Source organism: Halichoerus grypus, chromosome 10 (genome assembly GCF_964656455.1).
Source record: "Halichoerus grypus chromosome 10, mHalGry1.hap1.1, whole genome shotgun sequence".
Lineage (NCBI taxonomy): Eukaryota > Metazoa > Chordata > Mammalia > Carnivora > Phocidae > Halichoerus > Halichoerus grypus.
In genome coordinates, this window is record NC_135721.1 from 111,907,972 (window position 1) to 111,934,931 (window position 26,960).

Below are 26,960 nucleotides of genomic sequence, written 5' to 3' on the forward strand. Positions count from 1 at the left end.
TGGAGCTTGGAGGGAGGTGGCCCCACCTTCAAAGTCAGTCTGCAAATCAGGGACAACTTCCCATTGCTTGGGCCCTAAACCTTAGAGCATCCTGGACTTCCCTGTTTCCTTCCTAGAGCCTCCATTCAGTGGGTCAGCAAATTCTATTGGCTCTTCTTTCAAAACATATTCAGATTTTCTTTAAAAGACTCTAGTACATGGACTTGGGGATGGAATGGTAAATGAAACAAGACTGGTAAAATGCTGAGGATTGTTGAAATTGGGAGTTCACTTTATTACTCACAAATTTTATGTAGATTTGAGTTTTTCCATAATAAAAATTTTTAAGTCTTTGATCTAAAATCCATTTCTGGGAATTTATCCTAATGAACATGTTAGATACAGAAAAAAAAGTGCAAATAAAAATATTATTCAAATAATAATAGTGAATAATTGGGAACATACTAAGTTCTCCTAATAGGACAATAAACTGTGGGACACTCCTCAATGCAATTTTGTCATTAAAAACATTTATTCAGGCCATGTACCAACATGGAAAATGTGATATACTATTAAGTGAAAAACAAGACATTAAATTGTATATGTGGCATGATTAAAACTATACAAAGACTCCTGTCCTTAAAAAAGATAGAAATTTAATGGGGTGCCTGGCTGGCTGAGTCAGAACATCTGACTCTTGATCTCGGGGTTGTAGTTTGAACCCCACGTTGGGTATAGAGATTACTTAAAAATAAAATCTTAAAAAAATAAAAAAGTTTGAACTTTAAAAATAATTTTATATATCCAGAATCTGCCCACTTCCCACTACCTTCAACGCTACGACCTTTGCCTGAGCCCCACCATCTGGCCTGCATCCCTGCATCAGCCCCGCACTGGTCTCCCTGCTTCTACCCCTCCCATCTTTTTTCCATGTGGCAGCTAGGGGGGTCCTTCAAACTATAAACAGATCATGACCCTCCTCCGTTCAGAATTCTGCAAAGGCTTCCCATTTCTCCAAATAAAACTCTTGACTTTACCACCACTACCCTCCAGGATATAGGACCTTGACTGCTCTGTTCCCTGCCTTGCTCTGGCTCCTCCAACCAAGCTGGCTTCCTTGCCATGCTTCACTCACTCACTCCAGCTTCAGGACCTTTGCATCTGCTGTTTCCTCTGCGTGGAATGTGCTGCCTCCAGGTATCTGAATGAGTGGCCCCCTCCTTCCTCCTGGTGACTCTTCAGAGAGGTCTTACCTGAACTCCTCATCCAAAACAGCACTGCTCCCTCTCTCAACTCCCCCATACCCTTTATTTTTCTTCATAGCAGTTAGTCAATACCCTCCCTGATGCGTTTGTTCCTTGTGTCCTATACTTAATACAATGCAAATCCCTTGAGAACAAAGGCTTTCTGTCTGATTCTCTGCTGAATCCTCATACCTAGCACAGTGCCTGGCACACAGCAGGTGATTTGAATGAAAGAATGGTGGACTAAACACTCAAAAGAACTGTGAGTTTCATGTGGGCTTTCCTTCCTGGGTGATCTCTCCTTCCTCCAAACCTCCTGGCAGTGACAGACCCATACACAGCAGGAGCCCAGTGGGAACTAAAGTGGGTGATGGGTCTCCCACCCGAGGCCTACACCCACACCCCGTGTAAAGTGCATCCTGGGAAGTGGTGGCAGTAGGGCGTGTGGCTAACGGTAATGGCTTTGGGAGGGCAGATGCTGGCTTAACACCACCAGCTATGTGGCCTTGACAAAATGATGAGAATTTTCTGAGCGTTAGTTTTTCCCTGTGCATAAGGAGAAGGATATTAACAGCTCCTACTCCCCAGGGCTGGAGTTAGGTCTCAAGTCCCATAAAGCACTTAATAAGCACAGTGCCTGGCACAGAGTAGGTGTGCGACAAGAGGCCATCAAATTAATCAACAGCCATATATATACGTGCCTTTGGCTCTTTTTAGTTTACAAAGTGCTCTTATGCCTGTTTTATCTAATGGGAGCCTTTCAACAACCCTGTCGGTTTTATCATCATTTTTATAGGTGAACACCTATAACCAACTGAGCCATCCAGGCACCCTAAGCTGAACACTCTTAAATGGTGCCCTACTGGGTCCATTTAAGAGTGGCAACTGGGTCAAAGAGGAGCAAAGTGCTTGCCTATGGAACACAACTGAATCTGACTACAACCCGGCACCCTCTTGTCCAGAAACACAGCTGTTATCACTGCCAATGCTAATCAAAGTGGTCTGGATGGCCCGTTAGAGCCCCAGACTCTAAAGCATGTGCCTAGTGTGAGCCTGTGATCAGCAAATGAATTCAGCCAACAAAATCAGCCAATGAGCCACACCTTCCCAACGGCCCCACGGAGGCAGGGGTGCTCAGGCTCCCATACCTCTGAATGAAGCTTGTGAACAAGTCCAGACAGACGAGCCATCTCTCAGAGTCCACCCAGAATTTAGAATATTTTAGTTTTCCCAAAAGGGAAAACACAAAAGCCCTTTCTCTAGTTTCTCTGCTTCAAGTCGGGCGACAGCTCTGAGCAGCAAATGCCACCTTTAGTGTTTGAGATCCTTGTCGTTCTGCCACCTCTGGCCCAGTCTGCCTCGACAGAGACAGTGTTTCTTCCCAAAGGTAATCCGAGGGGGAGGCCCTGCATGGAGCTCTGGGCCTGACTCTCATCAGTTTCCTCTAGCTTCCCAGGATTGAAGGCCAAGGGAAGTCACATGGTGGGGAAGAGAACAGCAGGTGTTAGACATGAATTTTAGAACCACAAGGCCAAAACACCACAGACTCTTAGGAGTCATGGATTATCACAACTCTAGCATCTGAGAGACAGAGAAACTCACGACTTAATACCTTAAGCCTCATGGGGCTGGCAGAGATTCCACTGGATGGAAAGGGGCAGACTGGGAATCTGATGGCTTCTGGGTCAGAGGCTTAGCAAACATGCCCTGGTGAGAATATGGCCTGAGGGCTCCAGCCCCAGGAGGGAGGCTCGAGGGACAGGCCTTGGATAGCAACTTAATGGCAAAATTCTACAACCAGGCCCCTTGGGAGACAGATGAAAGGGGAGAGGGCAGCCTTCAGAAGGATGCCACCAGGCCATCCAGCCCTGGGCCCTGGTGCTCCAAGATCTCGATGGAGCCAGGTTTGTGGCAGGCCACCAACCACTAGGAGACTCTGACAGCAACACCATGATGGTCTGGCTTGATGGCACTTGCTCCTTGCTTGGAATGTGCTTTGTGAGCAGCACTCAGTGTCTGCAGGGCACTGCACAGCATCCTGATCAGTAACTTCCATTTGCACAGTGTTTATAATAGAGATGAGTGCTCATGCCCCAAACCCTGGAAATGGCCTCGGAAGACAGGCTGACAATGGCTCTGGCCAGACAGTGGGGATGGCTCTGGCCTGCTCTAAGGGCTACTTTGGGTCATCTGGAAAAAGGGTCAATACAACCACTCCACCCCTGGCCTCATCCTCATTCAAGGTCACTTTAGGTATTTACGTTAATGAACTTCACTGATTTTTAAAAATGAGGGAGAGTTCTCAGGTAATCATGATCTCATATCAAAACTATAAGAATCTCTGTTTCTCTCTCTATAAAAAATCGCTGAAGAGATTAGCCCCCCAGGCTGCTCAGAGCAGGGCAGACCAAAAGACAGAGGTTGGACTGCTTTGCCAGTGTGCGAAATTCCCAGGAGAAACAGCAGGAGGCACACAGGGAGCAGAGATGCTCCGGCTCCAGGAGCCTGAAAGCCCTGTGCCCTGGGAGATGGAGTCCTTCTCCTCCAGAAGTCCCTGGTGCGTTTCTGTCTCTGGCGGGGGAGCAGAGGAGCTTGTACTCTTGGGAATCCATGCTGGGAGCACTGCTGGCTGCCAGGCCTGGCAAGTGGGACCAGCTCAGACTGGTGATGTGCTCCAGCCAGGATCAGAACTCATCCCGCAGCTGAGGGGGCTTGTCCATGCCGAAGAAAGAGGACAGCCTCCCCTGGAGGTCCCGTTCCCGCTTCACGAAGGCAGTGAAGGAGGAGACACAGTTGCCAATGAAGTGGTCAGCTTGGCCAAGGATGTACAGGTCGATCTGGGCCACTTCAGGCTTCAGGCTCACCACCTTCACCTGCAGGAGGAAGGGAAGAACGTTTTCACCAGGGTGGTGACCAGTTCGGCCAAGGCCTGCAGCCATACCCTCAGCTCTCTTCCCTCGTGCGGAAGTGACAGACACAGAAGGTGGGGCAGACAGGATTAGGACATGGGGTCAGGTATTCTGGCAGCAGTACTGCCCAGCGGCTGTGGAGAAGCAGAGGGAGAGGGGGAAGCAGGCTCCCCGCTGAGCAGGGCTCGATGTCAGGACCCTGGGATCATGACCTGAGCCAAAGGCAGACACTTAACCAACTGAGCCATCCAGGCACCCTAAGCTGAACACTCTTAAATGGTGCCCTACTGCTCTTCAGAAAAAGATGACAAATCTTGAATGGGGCCTACAAAGCCCTGTTCAAGTCACCTCTCCACCTCTCCCCATCTCCCCTTGAGCTCCAGCCACTACCCACCAGGCTCCCTCCTGCCTCAGGACCTTTGCATGCACTCCCTCTGTTCGGGGTGCTCATCTTTTTGTCTGGTTAGTTCTTTTTTTTTTTTTTTTTAAAGATTTTATTTATTTATTTGAGAGAGAGAATGAGATAGAGAGAACATGAGGGGGGGGAGGGTCAGAGGGAGAAGCAGACTCCCTGCTGAGCAGGGAGCCCGATGCGGGACTTGATCCCGGGACTCCAGGATCATGACCTGAGCCGGAGGCAGTCGCCCAACCAACTGAGCCACCCAGGCACCCTGTCTGGTTAGTTCTTACTTAACCCTCACTCTGCAGCTCCAGTCTCACCTCTGTGGACCCCGATCTAGGCCAGAGTCCTTTGCTCTACATTCTCCCAAACCACATTCCTTTACTTTGCAGCACACACTTATATCTGTCTCCTGAACCTGATGGGGTCAGGGCTGCGGCAGCCTTCTGGTCACTGCTGGCTGGGGCCTGCCTCAATAAACATCTATTGACTGGACAAGCGAATGAGTGAGCCCCTGCCCCTACTTGAGCTCCTGGACCTCTCATGCAGCATATATTAGAGTTCTGTGCAAAGTCTCTTTTCCTGAGTCTAGACTGGGAGCTTTACAGGGCAAGACCACATCTTATTTATCAGTATCCCCAGCTCAGCAGGGCCCCAGCTTAAATGAGGAGCAAGGGTGGGCTCTGAGCCCATGAGAAAGGGGCTGAGGAGTGGGGAAGGGCAAGAACAGTGGCACAGGAACAGGAAATAGAAAATGGCAAGAGGCTCAAGGTGTAACAAATATATCAACTCTAAAAACTCACAAAAAAACTCCCTGGGACTCTCCAAATGCTTCAACTTAGTACAGAGGTGGGGGTGTGGGCAGAGCTGGGGCTGAAAGTGCTTTGCTGTCACACAGAGATTTCTGATGTAACAAAAATCATCATCTTGCTCTGTGGACGGTAGCAAAGAAATAATACTAGTTTAATCATGGCCAAAATCCCCGAGCAATTCCACCCACGCTCTGAAACTTACCCGCTCTGTGTCATGCCCACTATAATTAGCTCTGAGACCTCTTGGGTAAATTCTATCCCTTCTTGGTTTCCTCAGCTATAAAATACAGGGGTTGGGTTAGAGGAGTCCCAAGGGCTCCCGGCTCTGATGGTCTTCTTTAGCGTGGGTGGGTGGGAGGGAGGCCAGGATGCTCGGCTTCAGCACCTTCTCTACACGTCAGGGCTTCCAGCCCGTGTCTGGGGTAAAAGGGAGAACGGGGCCCCTCACATAAAGCCAAGGGTTCTCACTGCTAGAAAGCCAACCTTTTAAGGTCTGTGCAAGCATTTAGGGCTTTCATTCATCCACGAAATCTTACTGAATGCTTACCATTAATTCAGTCATTTTATCGATACATACTTATTACCTACTCTCCACTGATAGAGTACCAAATACAACCACTCTTTATTCACACACTGAATATTTACTATTCACCACTTCCTTAAGCACTTACTAAGCACAAAAGAGCCTTCCCTTTATTCATCAATCACCTACTCCTACTATTGCTGACTGCTAACATTATTGAGGACTTGTTTTGTCCTGGAACTGTTTGTTTCTTCATATCTGATCTGCACTACCGCCCAATGAGATAGGACTGCTCTCAGTCCCACTTTACAGAAGAGGCAACAAAAGCACAGAGAGCTAAAGTACCTTGCACAAGACAGCACAGTGAGTAGTGCTCACATTCTCCGGCCCCAGAGTCCAAGCCCTTAATCTCTCTGCTACACTGGATTTCTCCCGAGGGCCCACTCTTTACGTCCTTATTCGACAGTTACTGAGCATCTACTGTGTTAGGCACTATCCTGGACATTGGTGATGGCAAGGCCCCCAGATGCTGAGGAACAGAACAGTGAGTCAGCCTTGGACTCTGCCTTTAAGGAGCCACAACTCTTGGGAAGTGGGCCGTGTCTCTGGCCTCATGCAGACTAGACAGTGCCTCCAGAGCAGATGTGATAAAATGTGGTGATGGCTTCAGTAGGAAGCTACAAGAGTGCAGGGAAATCTGGAGAGAATGTGCCAAGATGTTTGGGCTGGGGTTTGAAGGAAGGATAGGAACTGGAGCAGAAGTGGACATCTAGGGGTGCCTGGGTGGCTCAGATGGTTAAGCGTCTGCCTTCGGCTCAGGTCATGATCTCAGGGTCCTGGGATCAAGCCCCGCATCGGGCTCCCTGCTTGGCGGGGAGCCTGCTTCTCCCTCTCCCTCTACTGTTCCCCCTGCTTGTGCTCTCTCGCTCTGTCAAATAAATAAATAAAATCTTTAAAAAAAAAAAAAAAGAAGTGGACATCTAAGTGTTGGGAGGACATGAAGCATGTAGAGGGAGCGGTGGGACCACCCTGGAGCTTTCTTGGATTTCCTTCCCCCTACACCCCCACTGAGACCATACACACCTTCCCTTTGAAGAGCTCTTGGATCTCGGGCACGTAACTCTCGGAATCCGTGGCGATGTAGACTGACTGGGCATTCAGCGTGTCCACCCAGAGCTTCACAGCCCGTCTGATTTCCTTCAGGTCAGGGAGGCACATAGTCAGGGTGAGAGGGGCGGCCGTGCTGCGGCTGTAGCCCACACACTGCGGGGAGGCCATGAAGTGGGAGCCCGCAGTCCCGTCCTTCAGCATGGCACAGGCATTCTTCTGCAGGGTCGTGGGGGGACAGGGTTAAAGACAGCAGCTGGCCCGGGGCCCCAGACACAAGAGCCACTAAGTGGAAAAAGACTATATAGAAGCTCAACTATGTTTTTAAAAAAAAGTATTGAGGGAAGAGAGAAATGCATCAAGACAGTAACAGTGGCTGTTTCTGTAGAGTGGATACTGGCTTTTTACAAAATATGTTTTTCTTAGTCTTACTGGATTATCTGGGACCTCCAGCAGAATTCTGAACCGTGGTAGTGATAACGGGCAGCCTTATCTGATTTCTGACTTCAGTGGGAACACTTCTGGTAGCTCCCATGAAGTACATGTTTGCTGTGGGTTTCGGAGAGATAGCCTTTATCAAGTTAAGGTGGGTCCTTTCAATTCCCAGTTGGTTAAGAGGTTTTTGTTTTTTTTTTTTTTAATCATGACTGAGTGTCGGCTTTTATCAAATGCTTTCTTGGCCTCTATTGAGATGATTATATGATTTTTCCTCTTTGGGTGCTAATATAGTGAATTTCATTGCATTCCTGGGATAAGGTTTACTTGTGTCGTATGCTCTTTAATATGTTATTGGAGTTTACTTGCTGATATTCTACTTAGGATCTGTACATTTATGTTTGTGAGAATGAGCTCTACTCTTCTGAATTGACCTTATCCGAGTTTGGTTTAGTGTTATGCTAGCTTTGTGAAAAATAGCATCTTATGTCTTTTTATGTTCTAAGCATGTATAGATGGAAACTGTTTCTTAAAGGTTTGGCTAAAACCACTCACAAGATATTCTGAGCCTGGTTCCTTTTCTTTATGGAAGGAGGGCAGGAAGGGAGTCAATGTGTGACTATAGTTGACCCTTGAACGACACAGGGCATAGGGGCCGCCATCCCCTACCCCGTATATAATTTTTGACTTCCCCCAAACTTAGCTACTAATAGCCTACTGTAGACCAAAAGCCTTACTGATAACATAAACAGTTGATAAACACATATTTTGTATGTTATATGTATCGCCTATTGTATTCTTACAATAAAGGAAGCTAGAAACAAGAAAAAGTTACTAAGAAAGTCATAAGGAAAAGAAAACCCACATACAACACCTCCCTGTAAAACCTCATCAGCATGTTAGGGAGCCCATGTGGTTTAAACCCATGTTGTTCAAGGGTCAACTGTACCTCCTCAATTGACTCTGAGTGAATTTTGATCTAATTTCTATCCTTTGCAGTATTTTTCAAGTCTTCAACAATGAGCATTTCTAACATACATACATACATATATCCTCTTATGTAAATTAAGGAGATGTCTACATTTCTCCTGTTATTTTTACACAGAAGATAATCTGATGAGGTTTCTGCACATTTAAGCAGCCTCCAAATTTGGAGGATGACATCTTCAGTTTTGAGAGCCCCACCCAATCTCCAGAGCCTGTTTTTCAACAAAGAGTCTACTGGCTAAACAATTAGCTGGACCACAAGACTCCTGGGCTCTGGGTCTCTCTCTGGCTTGCTGCCTGACTTGGAGTCTAGCTTGATGTTTATTTAACCATCTGCAAAATAAGGACAAAAATGGCTATTATTAAAATGAGCGCTGGCAAGCAAGCACTTTGCAGCCACATTTCTCATGTGTCTAAGGCAGGATCGTGGAACACAGCCCCGTGGACTTGGCTGAGTGAGACCTCTCTGCCCTGGCTGGGACTCGGTGCAGTGGGTTCAGGGTTCAACATCCACAGGCATGCGCCCTAATCAGGGACATGTCCAAGCCAGCCCTGAGAGGAAGGGAGAAATTACCCAGTCAGAGCCAATGCGCAGGTGAATGCCCACGTAGGGCCGGATGAGGTGGGTGCGGATGTGGGCCTCTCCCGTCCTCACCATCTCGTCTGACCATACCATGTACTTCTGGAGTGGCCTGTGTTCCTCCAGGACAGGGAACTGGGCCGGAGCCCCTGGCAGGGCAAGCACTGGATGTTCCTTTGGAGAAAATCTAGGCATGAGACCGAATGAGGGGAAGTTAGACAGAGGACACACAGCCTGGCCGCCTCCCCCACAGGACAAAGGATGGTGTTGCGCCATGCCCCAGAGACCCTGCAAAGGGGCCCCACTAACATGCAAGAAGCACGAGAGGCTGAGAAACCCCAATAGGCTGATAAGGAACCGTGGCAGCGACAACAGGCACAATATACAATACTGTCCCGCCGCACAGATTTTACAACCCTCTTTGCTTGCTTAATAATTAAAAATTTACAGTAGAGCATTCCAACCTTTTGTATGTCATGCTGGCTTCCAGTCTGTGGTGTGGTAATTCACTCTGGGGTGGGGTGTCTGGACTGCGCCTCTGCCCTTTTACCCACATGGCGGGACTGGGACATGCAGCGGCTTCCAGAGGGCCGTGGACAGGTCAGGCTCACAGGCAATGTGTACACTGGGTGAGGCCATTCGTGCAACATTTAACATATATTTGTTGATTGCCTACTACGTGCTGGGGCCCAGGGGAGAACAAGACAAGCATGATCCCTGCCCTCGTGAAAAGCACCTGCCATCTACGGATGCCCTCGTCGTACCGTCCTGAAGGCTCTCCTTCCTCCTTGTACACAACGCACCTTGTAATTACTTCACCCTGTCTTTTCTACTAGACACAGACTTCTGAAGGCATGCCTCCATGTGACTAGGACGGTGTCTGGCACATGTAAGAGCTCAGTGAATATTTGTTGACTGAATGAGTGAGGAGAGAACCCATGCTCCCTCTTCAGCTAAATCCAGAGTCCATCCTAGCAACACGAAACATCCTGATAGTTCCATCAACTCGAATGCACTTTCAAGCTCCAGATCTCTGTATGCTTCTTGCCTCGACCTGGACTGCCTTCCCTCTGTCAGCCAAAAGCCTTTTCTTAAAATTCTGAAATTGGCATGGCCACTCTGGCAAACAGTTTGGCAGTTTCTTGTAAAACTAGAATGCAGTTACCATATGCCCCAGCAATTATACTCTTGGGCATTTATCCCAAAGAAATGAAAACCTATATTCACACACGAACCAGTATACGAATGTTTAGAGCAGCTTTGTTCATAACAGCCCCAAACTGGAAACAGCTCTACTGTCCAAGTGATTAGCTAACCAAACCATGGTGCATCCCACCACGGAATCCGACAGCAATAGCAAGGAACAAACTACCGAGACAGGCGACAAGGTGGGATGGATCTCAAGGGAGCTATGCAGAACGAGAGAAGCCAAGCCCTCAATCTTGCATACTGTGATTGCATTTATGTAACATTTTTGAAATGACATAACGGAGCAGAGAACAGAAATGGAGAAGAGATTAGTGGTTGTCAGGGGCTAGGGTGTGTGTGCCCGTGTGTGTGTGTGTGTGTGTGCACGCGCGTGCGTGCGCACACATGCATGGTTAAGGACATGGGTGTAGTCATATACTGGTCACAGAGGATCCTTGTGAAGTTAGAACTGTTCGGGTATTTTGACTGTGGTGGTGGTTACAACCTACATGTGTGTAAAATCGAACAGACCTAAATACACACACACACATGTGCGCATACAGAAGTGAGTACAAGTAAAACCAGGACAATCTGAATACGATGGGTGGATTGTATCAATGTCAACATCCTGGTTGTGATACTGCACTATAGTTTTGCAAAATGCCAGCAATGAGTGAAACTGGGTAAAGGGTATCTGGGACCTCTTTGTATTCTCCTTTTTCTTTTCTTTTCTTTCCTTCCTTTCTTCCTTCCTTCCTTGTCTTTGCATTATTTCTTACAACATGTGAATCTACAATTACCTCAATAAAAATGTCAATGAAAAGTTATTAAATATTTCAAAGCATAACAGGAAAATAAAGAAAATAACTTTACAACCCACATACACATGACCTAAATTAGCAGATATTAATACTTCACTGTGTTTCAGATTTGTTATTTTTTTTTTTTTAAGATTTTATTTATTTATTTGACAGAGAGAGAGAGAGACAGCGAGAGAGGGAACACAAGCAGGGGGAGCGGGAGAGGGAGAAGCAGGCTTCCCGCGGAGCAGGGAGCCCCATGCGGGACTCGATCCCAGGACCCTGGGATCATGACCTGAGCCGAAGGCAGACGCCCAACGACTGAGCCACCCAGGCGCCCCTCAGATTTTTTTTTAAAAAGAGACACTGGTCTATCCCGTCATCTTTCCCTCCTTTACTTCCTCTTCCCAGAAGATACAGTGGCTTTATGCATGACTACACTTTTACTATTTGTGCATAAAGGTGTGATTCTGTGTGCTTTTCACACAATGTAATGGTAAAGGTCGCGGCCGTCGAGCCAGACGGCCTTGTGCTGATGTTGACTATGCCGCCCTACTAACTTGGGCAGGTGACTCACCCGTTCTGTGCAGCAGTTCCCTTATTTGTATAATAGAGCTAATAATAGCTCCTGACTCGTAGGGCTCTTGAGAAGATTAAATGGATTAATATAAGCAAAGCATTTAGAACAGTACTCGGCACATAGAAAGCTCTTAAGAAATCCTATCACCATCACCATCATTGTCCTATTGCATGAAACCCACTGCAACTTTTTAGAAATTCAACTTTATGTTTTAGAGACTTGGCCACGTTGACCGTGTTAGCTTCTCTCGAAGTTTTCCATTTTGCACGAATAAGCACAGCAGGGCTGCAGTGGGCACGCCCCTTTCTTCACACCCAACCCAAACACCTCGGTCTACAAACACCTCCCAACCCTCCAAGACCAGCTGCCACTCCCAAGCCTCGGCTCCTATGGGAGGGCTCCCTGTCCCACTTCTCCTTTGCTGCCGTTTGCACACTGACGTGCTCGACAGCCGTCTCCCCTACTCCACCATCAGCCCTTATTGTTAGTGTGCTCCCAGGCTGCAGCCTTCCTCAGAGGCCGTAAACAGGTGACATGTAATTGGCAAGGCTGGGACCAGACTGAGACCCGAAGGATGAGGAGCCATCCCTGCAAAGAGTGGGAGAGAAAGGTAGTCCTTCCTGACAGGGACGTTGAGAGCAAGGCCCTGCCTCCTTCATGTCCCTACATCCTTCGCACTCAGTATGGTGTTCATCTACTGTCCCACATATGTACTCCGGGCGCATCAGTGGATGCTGTGCATAGAGAAAACTCCAGCTGGGTGGAGGAATCTCAGTAGTGGAGGGGTGGTGGGGAAGAACCCCAGAGGTTCACTGCACCCAGCAGCAAGAGAATATGCCTTTTTCAGCTGGACAGTGACCAGGCTAAGGGCCGGACCTAGGGCGCTCAGGGGTAGATGGAGCTGGTCAAGCTTTATTTCCAAACAACACCCTTAGCACTCCCTTTCTTTCCAAACAACACTCTCCTCTCTCATTGGGAGTAAATGAGCACATCAGTCTGGGCCTCTTGATGCTCATCAGGTCAGAGCTGATGTCCCAGTGGGGCAGCCATGTGCTGATCCAGATCTAGGGAGAGGGGATGGACATTCCAAATCTAGAATTCACCAAGGGTCAGCTGCAGATTCTCTCCAAGAGGTCAGAGAGCGCATAGTTCCTGATTTCTCCTAGTGTTCCACTGCCTGGGAGATCACAAACTCTTTCTACTTTTGAAATCTTTGGAGGTGACTTCAGAAAGGAGTTTGGCTGAGGGCCGGGTGGTAGTAGGTGTTCAGCTCATATGCACTTCTTCTTCCTCTAACCCCTGACAACCTGGCCTGGTTTTTCTGGTAAGACCCCTGAATCCTCATTCCTTCAATCATTCATTCTAAAAATATTGATGTACCCATTGTGCGCTGAGGCCTGTGCTAGGGACTACAGATCAGAAACAGAGGGCACAGACTCCGCTTTTGAGGGTCTCACTGATGGCATTGGGGGAGCTGGGAGTGAGGTGCATAGTTAAGAAACCAGGTTCTGGAGCAGACTGCCTGGGATTCAAATCCCAGCTCCACCAATTCCTGGTTGCATGACCATGGGCGTGTTACTTAAGCTTTCTATGCCTCGATTTCCTCATCTGTAAAAGGAGAATAACAATAGTGCTTACCTCACAGGGCTCTTGTGAGAACCAAATGAGTTCATACACGTAAAGCAAGTAGAACGTTGCCTGTCACATAATAAGGCTCGATCTGTGATTCACATACATGTACATGTAAGATTATTATAATGAAACAAACGTCATGTAGAGCCAGGATGTCAGCTTCTGTGACACAAGCCCTGGGCCAGTGTGTGTGGGAACTGTGGGGAGCGGAATAGCCCAGGCCCCTACCCTCGTGGGCTGACGCTGCAGCAGGGGAGACGGCTGTCGAGCACGTCAGTGTACAAACGGCAGCAAAGGAGAAGTGGGACAGGGAGCCCTCCCATAGGAGCCGAGGCTTGGGAGTGGCAGCTGGTCTTGGAGGGTTGGGAGGTGATTGTAGACCGAGGTGTTTGGGTTGGGTGTGAAGAAAGGGGCGTGCCCACTGCAGCCCTGCTGTGCTTATTCGTGCAAAATGGAAAACTTCGAGAGAAGCTAACACGGTCAACGTGGCCAAGTCTCTAAAACATAAAGTTGAATTTCTAAAAAGTTGCAGTGGGTTTCATGCAATAGGACAATGATGGTGATGGTGATAGTCAGGATTTCCTAGGAGTTCCAAATACCTGTTACCTTCACGCCACGAGAATGGTTCAGCATGATGGTCCATGGTCTTTCAACATTTGATGTGCAATAAATATCTGTTGAATTAAACCTCTGCCAGGGTATTCACAGACTCAGAAGCAGCAGAGCTAGAAGGATTCTCAGAAATCACCTAGTGGGGAAGAAATACCTCTTACCCCTTCTCCTCGAATTAGCTGGACACATGGCAGCCCCAAATAAAGAGATTTCTCTGTACTTCTTGCAGCTAAGATATGGCCATGTGTCTAAGAACTAGCCAATGAGATGCAAGAGGGCTATACGGGACTTCTAGAAAGGTTCCTTAAAAAGGTGAGGCTGTGCCCCCCTTCTGCCCTTTTTTCCTTCCAGCTGCCTGAGGCAAGGTTGTAATGGCTAAAGCTTCATCAGCCCTGTGAGGGGACACTGAGGATAAAAGCCGGTACTGGGTCAGCTGGGCGGAGTTGGCAGCCTGAGTCCTGACAACACGATGGAGCTGCCATCGAGTGGTGGGTTGCATACCTCAGTACTCCTCTTACTTAAGAAAGCAATACATTTCTATCTTCTTAATCTGCTGTTATTTGGGGTTTTCTGTAACATGTGGCTTAAATTAAGCCTGGTATACCTAGACCTGTGGCCATCCAAGCTTTTAGTTGATATACAAGAGGATTACTCGTTAAAGGTGGTGGTGGGAGGGACCTGAGTCCCTCCAGGTTGGCCCTGCATTGCCAGCCTCATGGCACTAGAGGCCCTTCTCAAGAACTCTGAGGAACAGTACAGAAACCACAGACCTTCTCATCCCCTTCATTTTACAGATGGAATGGTGGCCAGAGAAGGGAAGCAATCTACCTCATCACACAGTGAGCCGGGGAAAAGCCTGACCCTTTCCAATGCCATTCTCCCTACACCCCTACCCCGCCCCCAAAGGACAACTTTCTACAGCAAGCAAGTGTCCACTATTTTAGAAAATGTTCAGAATATATACACTCTCCAGCTCACTCCTACAAAGCACTCAGGCTGCTTATCAGCCTGCTTTGCCAGGGCCTACAAAGCCCTGTGCAGTCTGACCCCTGCCCACTTCTTCTCCAAGCTCCTTGCCTCTTTGGCAGATTAATTCTTCAAATCTCCTCTCGTTAGGTGGACTCTGTGTCCCCTCCCAACGGCATGAAGCAGAAGTGACACTGTCCCAGTCACCAGGCCCAGGCTTTAGGAGCCAGCAGCTTCTATTTCCCATCTCTTGAAACATTCACTCCCTGGTTGTATCCTCTCAGAACTTGGCTGATATGCCATCAGAAGTCCAAGCCACATGGAGAGGCCCTGTGTACTCACACCAGCCAACTGCCCCAGCTGAGCTCCCCGATGACAGCCTGCATTACCGGCTAGCCATGAGCGAGCCCTCTTGGACATGCAGCCCAGCCGGGCTTCCAGACTCCAGCCCCAGCTGACAGCTGACTTCAACCACATGAGACCAAAAGCAAGAAGTGACCGGCTAACCCAAGTGTCCATCAACAGATGAACAGATAAAATGTGATCCATGCACATAATGAACTATTCAGCCTTAAAAGGACTAAAATTTTGGGGCGCCTGGGTGGCTCAGTTGGTTAAGCGACTGCCTTCGGCTCAGGTCATGATCCCAGGGTCCTGGGATCGAGCCCCACATCGGGCTCCCTGCTCAGTGGGAGCCTGCTTCTCCCTCTCCCACTCCCCCTGCTTGTGTTCCCTCTCTCGACGTGTCTCTCTCTTTCTCTCCATCAATTAAATAAATAAAATCTTAAAAAAAAAAAAAAAAAGGACTAAAATTTTGATGTATACCACAACGCAGATGAGACCTGAAGACATTATGTTAAGTGAAATAAGCTAGAAACAAAAAGACTAATATCATATCATTCTACTTATAAGAGACCTAGAATAGGCAAATTCAGAGACAGAAAAGTTGAATAGAGGGATAGGGCGGGGGGCATGGAAGAATGGGGAGAAGTTGTTTAATGGGTACAGAGGTTCTGTCTGGGGTGATGAAAACGTTCTGGAGATGGATGGTGGTGGTGGCTGCATACAACAGGGCAAAGTACTTAATGCTACTGAATGTATACTTAAAAACATGGTTACAAAATAACTAAACAACACACACACACACACACACACACACACACTCTCTCCATTGGCACAAATACACATATACATCCCCGTAACCATTTTTTGAAATCTCGTGTTTGTTTATGTTTAGAACTGATCCTGCTAGCAATATTTACTAACCTGGTAAATAATGATATCAATCCCTCCTCAGAAAAGGCAGTTGAGTAATACTTGATCACAAACTACACACAGTAGTTTCATTTTAAGCTAACCTGTGTAGGTATATAGGTGTGTATAAAAGTACCGGAGGATGGAAGTATATACATCAAGCTGCTAAGAGTGTTTTTTGAAGGGGGTGGTGGATTATGAGCAAATGTAATTCTCTTCTTTATTAAAAATTTAAAAATCTCCCACCCAATCTGTGGTGGGTTCTAAAGGATATTTATAGCAAGAAGTTAGATGTTTAACATGGATTGAAACTTTGTACAGTTGGGATTCTAGAAAGATGGAAAACCAAAAACCAGAACTGCCTCGCTGACCCCTGTCAACCCACAGAACTCTGAGAAATAATTACCCACTGCTGGGGAACCATTCCAAAACTGGTTTATTATTCAGTAACAAACGATGGAACAGTCCCCATTCTCCTCCTCACTCACTCCAAGAAGCCACACTGGCTGTCTGCCTCTCCACCACACCAAGCCTGTTCCTGCCTCAGAGCCTCTGTGCTCCATGTCCCCACCATGAAGAACTACCTTTCTCTCCAGCTTTTTCCATGGATGGCTCCTTTAGGTCTCTCATGGCCTGAATGTTTGTGCGCCACCCCACCCCCCTCCCGCCCTCTCTGATTCATAGTTAAGGTCCCAACCCCCAATGTGATGATATTAGGAGGTAGGGCATTTGGGAGCCAATAAAGTTTAGTTGAGGTCATAAGAATAGAGCCCCCATGATGAGATTAGTGCCTTATAAGTGAGCCTGCTCTCTAACATGTGAGGACACAGCAAAAAGGTAGCAAGCAAAGATCACTGGAACCCAACCATGCTAGCACCCTGATCTTGGACTTCCCAGCCTCCAGAACCATGAGAAATAAGCGTGTTGTTTTAGCCTCCAGGCTGTGCTATTTTGTTATAGCAGCCCGAGCTGACTGAGATAAGGTCTTGGCCCTAAAACCACACATCACCTGTTTATGTCCTTCGTGGCACTATATCTTCTGGAAACAAGGAGGTGATCAAATGGAAATACCCTATCTGAGATCAACCACGAGGGAGGAGTAGAACCTGCCATGACTGAGTATCCTCAGTAGCTCCTGAATTAGCTCAGAAATCCCAAATGGGAATTGGCAGCTGTTACAGGCACAGCTATTCTCCACGGTGATTAAGAATGGGCGCTCTGGGAGCGCCTGGGTGGCTCAGCTGTTAAGCATCTGCCTTTGGCTCAGGTCATGATCCCAGGGTCCTGGGATCGAGCCCCACATCGGGCTCCCCGCCCAGCGGGAGGCCTGCTTCTCCCTCTCCCACTCCCCCTGCTTGTGTTCCCTCTCTCGCTGTGTCTCTGTCAAATAAATAAATAAATAAAATCTTCTTTAAAAAAAAAAAAAAAGAATGGGTGCTCTGGAATCAGACTACCTGGGTTCAAATCCCAGCTTTGCCACTTTAAGCTGTGTGACCTTGGGCAAGAGACTTCACTCCTCTTTGCTTCAACTTCCCTATGTGTAAAGCACAGAAGACAGTTAACTCCTGTCGCACAGACTTGTGGAAGGATCCAATGAGTTATCACCTTAGAAGACTTAGGAAGTGAAATGAAAACTTAGAACGGTGTTTGGCATGCAGTAGGCACTAAATAAATAGCAGCTTTATTATGTATTAAAGAGTTACATTCGGCCTGCAGCTGCCCTCTCAACAGCTGGGTTACCCTGGGCAAGCTATCTTACTTCACTGAGCTGTTTCCTTATCTGCCAAATGAAAATCAATCATTAAACCCACTTCATAGAGTTTCCCAAAGTTTCTCTTTATATGAAATAAAGCATGTGAATAATAATATTAACCGCTAATACTGGCTGGCCCCCTACGATGAACCATGCGCTCTATGCCCTCGGAGGCAGATGCCACAGGGCTCCTTCCGTTCAACCACGAGGATATTCAGGCCAGAGAGCTGGAGAGGCTGCTCAGGGGCTCCTGAGAAAGAGGCAGGGCTGAGTCCGAGCCCAGGTCTGTCTGATCCTGAGCGCGGACTCCTTTCTCTACATCAGTGCATCCTTGGTCTACAGAATGCCGAGGGCTATGACCATGTATGACTTCACATGTTCCTCACAGCCCTGAACCCAAGTCTGACTTTTAAGCTCACGTTCCTTCTTGCCATGCTATAGCATCAAGGCAAGTGCTCTCTGTTTGTTAGCATCATTATAACTAGTATGCGGCTCCCTGAAGGCTGAGGCTGGGTCTTCCTCATTTTTATATATCACCTCTGGCCTTTGAGCACTATGTCTCCTACGTGACAGACGCCTATAAATATTTCACAGCCTGTGCCTGTGCCCTGCTAACCTATTTTTTTTTAATAGGGCCTACTGGAATGCAATTAATAAAGCACATCCAATTATTATCAGGATGACATCATTTCTCAGTCTGCACCTGAAGTTGCTTTTCTCTAGAAGCTGCTTCCAATTCTCACCTTGTGAAGAGGAAGGTAACAGGGGAGTGATTCTCACGCCTAGAGGAGGAAATCAAGACCCATGTGACTGCACAATACTCTTTTTATGACATCCTTTATCGGCCGATAAACTCTTGCTCAACCTTGTGGCAGGTCAACGTCCCACCGTGTCAGGCGTTGAGATGGGAACAGATCACACAGGATCCCAAGTTCAACAGACAGAAGGGCCGCACCTTTGGTCTCAAACGTCAGGGTGTGGTACAGGGGGGAGAGGGTCAGGAAGGTGCTGCATTCTCAGGGGCCCCATGCCCCTCCCCCAAACCCAGCAACACTGCCCCCTCCAAGTACCTCTGGATCCACTGGTCTTTGTAGGAGGCGCTGAAGGAAATGCCTGAAAAAAGTTCAGACTTGTTGAAACTCACATGAAACTGATCCCAAAATGGGCCAAAGGGATTTCCTTCCTGCAGAAAGAGAGAGATCAAAGACTTACTGAGGAGGGAAAGCCCTCTGGGTATGGGGCCAAGGAACTGTGGGTGGGGGAACCCTGGTAGACTAGACTTAAGTTGAAACCCCTCACAGGATGGCCAATAGGAATGTCACTTTGTAAATCCTGAGCTGGGGACTGAGGAGAGCAACTCGGCCTCCAGTCTGGTTTCTAGCAGATGTTCACCACAGTGTCTAAAGGAGTCTTACCCACTGACATGCCACATCCCACTGACCCTGCAGCTCTAGTGGGGGTAGAGGAAGGAAGTGGATCTTGAACTTGGGCTTTAGATCTTGGACTAGAGCTTTCAGAGACTTTCAGACCAGCTAACACAATGCCCTTATTTTCAAGATGGAAACCAGGGCCCAGACAGCGTAAGACCCTTGTCCAAGGTCACACAGCAAGTAAGGGCAGTGTCGTGGCTATAAGCCAAGCCTCCTTTCTCAAATTTCATGGCTCTTTCAACTACCCTCCCTAGACTTTAGCATAAGCACTGAAAGACATACTGGGAATTGTCTTATTCCCAAAGTGCCAGAAAATTACAAATTTCTCCTGATGAAATATGACTGTTTCTTATTTACCTGCTGAAAGGCAGGAATGTATACAAGATAAGAGGGTGGATAATGGAGCCAAATTACCTGGAGTTGAATCCCAGCTTATTTGCTATGTGACCTTGGGCAAAATATCGAAACTCTGTATTGCACTCAGTGTCCTCTCTATAAAACGGGGATATTAATAGTACTTCCCTCATGGAGCAGTTGGAAGATTAAGTGGGTTAATATGTGTAAAGCTCTTATGGTACCTGGCTTGTAGTAAGTGCCATAGAAGTATTAGATATTATTTGGGGCACCTGGGTGGCTCAGTTGGCTAAGCCTCTGACTCAATTTCGGCTCAGGTCATGATCTCAGGGTTGTGAGATCGAGCCCCCAGTCATCAGGCTAGTGGAGCCTGCTTAAGATTCCCTCTCCCTTCCCTTTCCCTGTGCCTCTCCCCCTACTCTCTCTCTCGGTCTGAAAAAAAAAAAAGTATTAGTTATTATTACTCATGTGGCACTTTACAGTTTATAAGCACTCCTGCACCTGGCCCTGTGACATTATTGAGTGAGACAGAGCAGGGATAAAGGCTCAGAGGAATCAAGGTCCTCTGCCCAAAGTGACACTGCTGACGGACGTCAGAAATGGGACTTAAATCTCCATCTTTCTACCCTAACCCTTCTAGTGCCTTTCCCCACATATTGTTGTCACAGTGTCTCAGGGGCCTAGAGGACATGGAACAGGCAGAAAGGGTCCCCCAGACCCACCTTCATGGGGCACGTCTTCTTATCAGGGCTTCGCTGGGCTGCCACCTCAAAGCAGTATGCCACCCGCCTCTCAGGGGGCCAGTGAGTGGGTGCTAGCTTTTCCATGAAGTTCTCCAGGCTGATAACTCGATGGTAGGCCTGGAGGGGCTCCAGCTTGAAGTACTTCTGGTAGGACACATGGAGCTACAGGAAAAGGTGCAGAAGGAGAGGCAGAGATCCCTCCTCAGTATCCTAGTGGCTCTTTTAATAAGACATTCATTAAAACCATACACTCCAAGACCCAGACAGCTCAGACTATAAGCCAATTAAAAACTTTCGGAAAAGGACACCAAAGCTAGAAGAGAAAAAGACTGGGAGAATTTATCTGCAAACTAATGAAGAAACAGTAACATCTTTTGTGTTCAGAAATACTTGCTGATCTAGATGAAAAAAGACAAATGATGTAAGGGAAAATGTGAGCAAAGGACAGAAGTGAACAACTCACAGCAAAGAAAACCCACATAGCCAATACACTCAAAAGATGTACAAACTCACAAGTAACTAGAAAAAAGCAAGTCACAGTTACAAGGCCACTTCTCACTTATTAGACCAGCAAAAATTTAAAAGCTTAACTTTAATTGTTGGAAGGGAAGTGGGGAAATAGGGGCTGCTGTATATGGCTGGTAGTCAAAATGTACATTCTGGAACAACTACTTTAGAATGTAATCTTGCAGCATCTACTAGAATTTAAAATGTTCCTTCCACCTCTCTGTATTTTCCCTAGAGAAGCTCTTCCACTTTGCATGGGAGATGGGTACAGGTATGCTCAGTGCCACAGCAGAAGTACAAGAAAGACCTCAGAAGGAGTCACACTGAAGACATTACGTCCACGACAGTGGCTGCCTCTGGGGCTGGGAGGAGGGAGTGAGACTAGCCTCGGGAGCCACGGGAGACTTTATCTTTCAACAACTTCATCTGTAATATTATATTTCTTTTATTTAAAAAAGAAAGATGAAGCAAAGAGAAAATGTTAAATAATGATCACTTCTAGAGGTGGGTACATGGACGGTGATTATATTAATCTCTATAGTTTTCTAGATTTTAAAAAAATTTCTTAGAACACCATGGAATAAAAATTTAGACTTTAATCTATAGGTCAGGGTTCCCAAGCATGTTCCACTAGTTCATGGGGATAATCTGCAATCAAAAGGCTCCAGAGTTAAACAGACCTGGGAAATGCTGTGTTAAGCTGATTTCTTTACTATAGGACTTCTCAGTATGCTAATGTGTATTTTGAATCTCCAGTTTTGGAGGATGGGGAATTGAGAATATAATTTCCCAAACTGATTTCCTTCATGAGCCATTGGCATTTCAACAAACAATTTGGGATATTTAACTATTAGCAACAAGGTCTTGCTGAAGGATTTTATTTTTTTGAAGATTTATTTACTTTTTAAAGACTGTATTTATTTATTTATTTGACAGAGAGAGAGACAGCGAGAGAGGAAACACAAGCAGGGGGAGTGGGAGAGGAAGAAGCAATGCGGGACTCGATCCCAGGATCCTGAGATCATGACCTGAGCCGAAGGCAGATGCTTAACGACTGAGCCACCCACAGGCGTCCCAGATTTATTTATCTACTTTTTAGAGAGAGAGAGAGAACATGAGCGGGAAGGGCAGAGGAAGAAACTCAAGCAGACTCCAAGTTGAGCACAGAGCCTTACACGGGGCTCAATCTCATAACCTGAGATCACAACCTGAGCTGAAACCAAGAGTCGGATGCTTAACCAACTGTGCCACTCAGGTGCCCCTTGCTGAAGGATTTTGAACAGAAGTAATAAGAGATTTGCCTTTTAGAAAGATCACTCTGGTGGCAGAGGAGAGAACATATGGATGGTAAGATTAGGGTAGGAAGAGGAATAAGGAGGTTACTACAACAGTCCTTTTATTTGTTCAAGTACTCACTCAACATGTATTTTTGAGCATTAAGTCCAAGTGAAGATGGAGGGCATGGACAGCTTAGGAGAGGTAAAGGAAGGTGGAGTAGAGGGTAAAAGGAGGCATTTAGGATGACTTCTAGGTTCCTGGCTTGGTATGCAGGTGAATGGAGGTAACATAAACTAAGGCTGGGAATATAGGAAATGACACAGGTTTGAGAGGGAAAGATGCCAAGTTCAGCTCTGTCTCTGAATTTGAGGTATCTCTGGGACATCCAAGTAGACTCAAGGGCTTAGGAATTAGAAACACAGGCTTATGATCAGAGGAGAGTCTGGGCCACAGATAAGATTGAGAGGTACGTGGAGAATAGTGAAAGCCACAAGACTCAACAGAAATTTATAGCAAAGCAAATGATGGTAATAATAGCAACTAATATTTATTGAGTGCTGACTTAGTGCCAGGTGCTGTACTCATCCCATTTCATGGACTTGCTCATCTAATTCTAAGAGGTAGAAATACAACCATCTCCAGTTTACTTATGAAGAAACCCAGGCAGACAGACTCTTGATAACTCATCTGAGGTCACATAGCTAATAACGGAAAGAGGAGACACACCAACATTTATTTTTTATTTTTATTTTATTTTAGTTTTTTGAGAGAGAGAGAGCGTGCATGCACGGGAGAGGGTGGGGGTAGTGGGAGGGGCAGAGGGAGAGAGAGAGAGAGAGAATCTTTTTTTTTTTTTTTGAGAGAGAGAGAGAACGAGTGTGCACAAGCAGGGGGAGGAACAGGCAGAGGGAGAGGGAGAAGCAAGCTCCCCACTGAGCAGGAAGTCCGACACAGGGCTCAATCCCAGGACCCTGGGATCAGGACCTGAGCCAAACGCAGAGCCACCCAGGCGCTCTGAGAGAGAGAATCTTAAGCAGGCTCCACGCCTAGCACAGAGCCCAACTCGGGGCTCAATCTCACAACCATGAGATCATGATCTGAGCCGAAATCAAGAGTTGAACGCTTAACTGACTGAGCCACCCAGGCACCCCAAGGCACGCCAACATTTAAACAGTGAGTGGAGAGAGAGAAGCCCCCCATACAGCACAAAGAGAAAAATGCTGAGAAGTCAGGCTAAAGCAGGAACAGACTATGTCTTAAAAGACAGGAGAATAGGGATGAGAGGCTCACAGTTCCAGGTGCCACCCAGGAGGATAGCTGGAAGACTAAGAAATGACCCCTAGATTTGGCAATTCTGAGGTCCCTGGTGGCCTCTGTGAGAACAGTCCCAGTGGGGAAGGGGAGCCTAATGGGATGGGTTGAGTAACCCATAGAAAGTAGAGACTCAGAAAGATTCCTGGCTGAGAAGGCAAAGCGAGAGAAAGAAAACAAGGCAGAGGGAGACAAACAGACAATGTCTAAACTATAACAGTGAGTGCAAAAAATCAGCACATCAGTGGCTCCCAGTTACTGAGGACTTCCTATGTCCTAAGCACTTTTCACTGATGAACTATTGATTCTAAGAGAGAGGCATACAATATTCAAGGCATGCTACAATCACTAACTCATTATGGGAGGTAATCACTGTTACTACCGGCCTCTTTTAAAGATGAGAAAACTGAGGCACAAAGAAATCAAGTACTCTGTCCAGGCTACACGGTTAGTTAAGTAGTAAAGCCAAACTACGATCTCAGGTCTGTTGGCTTTTTTTTTTTTTTAAGATTTTATTTATTTATTTGACACAGAGAGAGAGAGAGAGTGCACAAGCAGGGGGAGTGGCAGGCGGGCAGAGGGAGAGGGAGAAGCAGGCCCCCGCGGAGCAGGGAGCCCAACACGGGACTCGATCCCAGGACCCTGGGATCATGACCTGAGCTGAAGGCAGACGCTTAACCAAATGCGCCACCCAGGCACCCCAGGTCCTCTGGCTTTTAACCTCTAACTGATAAAAACCTCTCTTAATATAGACATGCAAAATAATAATAATAATAAAAACCTATGCAGAGAAAAGGCTGTAAGAATGATATACATTTTGTACATACAAATATAATTTTTTAAAGTTTATTAAAAACTTTTAGAGTCAATTCATTAGATTAATTCAGTTCCTACTGCCAGGCCCCTGGGCATACAGTGTGAACAAAGACAGACATAGGATCAGAGGAAGACACAAAGAAAAAGCAAGGAATTAGAGGATGTTGAGTATCACCATGATGGGGTGAGACAGCTCTGGAGCCAGACTGCCTGGGTTTGTGGCCTTGAACACAATATTAACTAACTGTGCCTCAGTTTCTCCTTCAAACTGACAATAGCATCCATCACCCTTTGACTAATGGGATGAGCAGAGGGTGGGACCAACCAGGGGTGGAAATGGAGCTTTAGGTTCAGATCATAGGCTCTGGAGTCAGACAGACATGGGCTTGAGTACCAGCTCTACTATTCACAAGCTGTGTGACCTTGAGGAAGTTACCTAACCTCTTGAAGCCCATTTTCTCATAGGAATGTGATGAGGGAGAAAAGAGCTAGTCCTAATGCAGTGCTCAGAACAGTGCCTGGCAGACAGAAGGCACTGGATAAGTGTTAGCCAGTTAGCCAGGGAAGACAGTTTGGGGTGGGGACTGGGGAAGGCTCAGAGGAGCAGGAGGTAAAGCCCAGAGAAGGACTTGGTGTCAAGAGGAGGTAAGCAGGACTGGGGTACGATGGATAAGGGGAGGTACTCACATTGGTGAAGGGAGGCCTGTGATGCTGGTACTCAATCCAAGGGGGTACAGCCAAGGTGCGGTTCAACAGCTTTGCAAAAGCCAGGGAGCCCAAGAAGTGATCAGCCTGGTTCCCGAAGCGCCCTGGATGGTATATGGTGGTTGAGGTGAGGCCTGGGACACCGAGGGCATGGGGCATGCAGGATTTGGAAAGGATGCAGGGCCAGGGGTGGGGAGGGCCAGGACACCAAGGAGAGCCAGGGGAGCTGGCAGCATAGGATCAAGTCTGGACTCGTGAGTCTAACACTCAAGGCCCTCAAGTCCTACCTTTCTGCCTCAGTCGCTCTAGGTTCCTTGCCACCTCCCATCCTGACCCCATGCCTTTGCTCCTGTTTTCTTTCATCCAAGGGTGCCCTTCCACCTCTATCTCCATTCATCTGTGCATGAAGGGGCAACTCCAACACCTCATTCACTGGAATCCTTTCATCAACCCCCTGCTATACTCAATCCCCTCCTCTGCCTCCCACTTTGGATTGGAACTATTTATGGTTCCTCGCTTTTCCTCAAATGTCCTTTCCCACTTCCTGGCCTTTGTACTGGCTGTTTCTTCAGCCTGTGAATACCTCAGGAGCAAGGACCCTGTCTGATTCTTTTCGTTAGCCCCCGCATGACATCCATTCATTCATTCCACAAATACTGAGAGGCCACAATGTCCCAGCCTCTCTATTTGGTGCTGGAATACAGGATTCAGCAAGAAAGATAAGGTCTCTGCCTTCGAGGCACTCACAGTCCAGCTAGAGAGACAAGTATATAGTGGTAAACGAGTATATAGTGGTAAATTCTGAAAATTTCAAGGAAGAAATGGAAAAAGTTTGGTGATAGAGAACAGTTAGGTGGAGATTATTTGTGTTGAGGTCATCAAGGCCCTTTCTGGTGACATTTAAGCTGAGACCTAAGAATGGGAAGGAGTTGACCTGGCAGAAGTGAAGAGGAAGGTTTTCCAGTCAGAGGGAATAGCACAGGTTTCAGAACCTGAAAATGTGTGAGGAACAGAGAGGGAATAAGAGTGGCTACAGCTGGAGGATCTGGGGAGAAGGGAGTGGTAGTAATGATGGGCAGAGGGCCAAATCATCAGGGTCTGGAGTCTGGAGGGTTTTAAGAAGGAATGACTTTTACAATGACAATCCACCATCCCATTTAAATTGCAGCTTTTAGATTCTCCATTACTCTTCTCTATTTTATTTTCCCATAGTGTTCATCCTCTTCTAAGATACTATGTATAATTACTCATTTTTTATCTTTTATTGTCCGTTATCTTTTGTCTATTGTGTGTATCTTTTATTGTCTGTCTGTCCTAGCTAAAATGAAAGTTCTACAAAGGCATGGCATTTTCTGTCTTACCACTGCTGTATCCCCAGAACAGAAAACAGTCCCGGGCACAGAGTAGGGGTCCTATAAATATTTGTTGAACGATGAAAGAATCGTCCAGAGCCAACGTTGAGTCAGTGACATCAAGCCCTGCCCCGCTAACTCCATTTACTGAACTCTGGGCTGGCTTAGACCTTGCACAAGACACATAACCTCTCCTGGTCTCAGTTTACTCATCTGCCAAATGGAAGGTTGGACACAGAGGCCCCTCGGGGCCGTTGCAACTGAGGCAGAGAGGCGAGGAGCAGGCCATGCCCCGCGCTGGGGTTCTCTCCTGGACATGTCAAGGTATCTCTGGGCGCCTCAGAAGAGGGCCTTCTCCTCTCTGGGCCTCACTTTCCCCATTCGAGCAGAAGGCTCGGGAGGCCTTACCCATGCATGGGCAGTAGAGCAGGTAACCCGCCGGGTCCCAGGAGCCCGCGGGCAGCCCCGGGAGCGGCAGAATCAGCAGCAAGAGAGACACACGCAGCGGCAAAGGGGACGACGCCCACGCGGCGGCGCCCATGACGGCTCCGGAGCCCGAGCGCGCCGCGGTGCGGAGGCGGGGAGAAGAGGGACGCGAGCGTCCGCCCCGCTCCCGGCGGTCCCCGCGCGCTGCCCGCGCGCCGCCCCGGCCGCTCTAGCCGGCAGGCGGGCGGGACCATAGAGAGCCCGCGGCACCGCCCCC

General features: G+C 47.5%; 1 protein-coding gene across 3 annotated transcripts; it reads right to left on the minus strand.

The window, feature by feature from the left end:
- Positions 1 to 248: 248 nt before the first annotated feature.
- POFUT1 (protein O-fucosyltransferase 1) lies at positions 249 to 26,907 on the minus strand. 3 transcript variants are annotated; one of them, XM_078057056.1, is made up of 8 exons: positions 26,666 to 26,903; positions 24,888 to 25,009; positions 20,268 to 20,450; positions 18,832 to 18,944; positions 18,505 to 18,543; positions 8,971 to 9,163; positions 6,951 to 7,193; positions 249 to 4,096 (listed from the first exon to the last, which is right to left on the minus strand). In XM_078057056.1, exons 1-8 carry the CDS (start codon positions 26,796 to 26,798, stop codon positions 3,908 to 3,910), a joined length of 1,215 nt encoding a protein of 404 aa, XP_077913182.1. In that variant the 5' UTR covers positions 26,799 to 26,903; the 3' UTR covers positions 249 to 3,907. The 3 variants fall into 3 exon arrangements, with proteins under 3 accessions (XP_077913182.1, XP_035949101.1, XP_035949102.1); XM_036093208.2 differs by lacking the exon at positions 18,505 to 18,543 and having other exon boundaries at positions 26,666 to 26,905; XM_036093209.2 differs by lacking the exons at positions 249 to 4,096; positions 6,951 to 7,193; positions 8,971 to 9,163 and having other exon boundaries at positions 18,501 to 18,543; positions 26,666 to 26,907.
- Between the last annotated feature and the right edge of the window lie 53 nt (positions 26,908 to 26,960).

Excerpts from the sequence above, each read along its gene's own strand:
- POFUT1 (XM_078057056.1), bottom strand. The coding sequence starts at position 26,798 with ATGGGCGCCGCCGCGTGGGCGTCGTCCCCTTTGCCGCTGCGTGTGTCT. Across the intron at positions 25,010-26,665 it reads GCTCTACTGCCCATGCATGG|GGCGCTTCGGGAACCAGGCT; the intron begins GTAAGGCCTCCC and ends TATACCATCCAG. Across the intron at positions 9,164-18,504 it reads GTTACCTTCCTCTTCACAAG|ATTTTCTCCAAAGGAACATC; the intron begins GTGAGAATTGGA and ends TCTCATGCCTAG.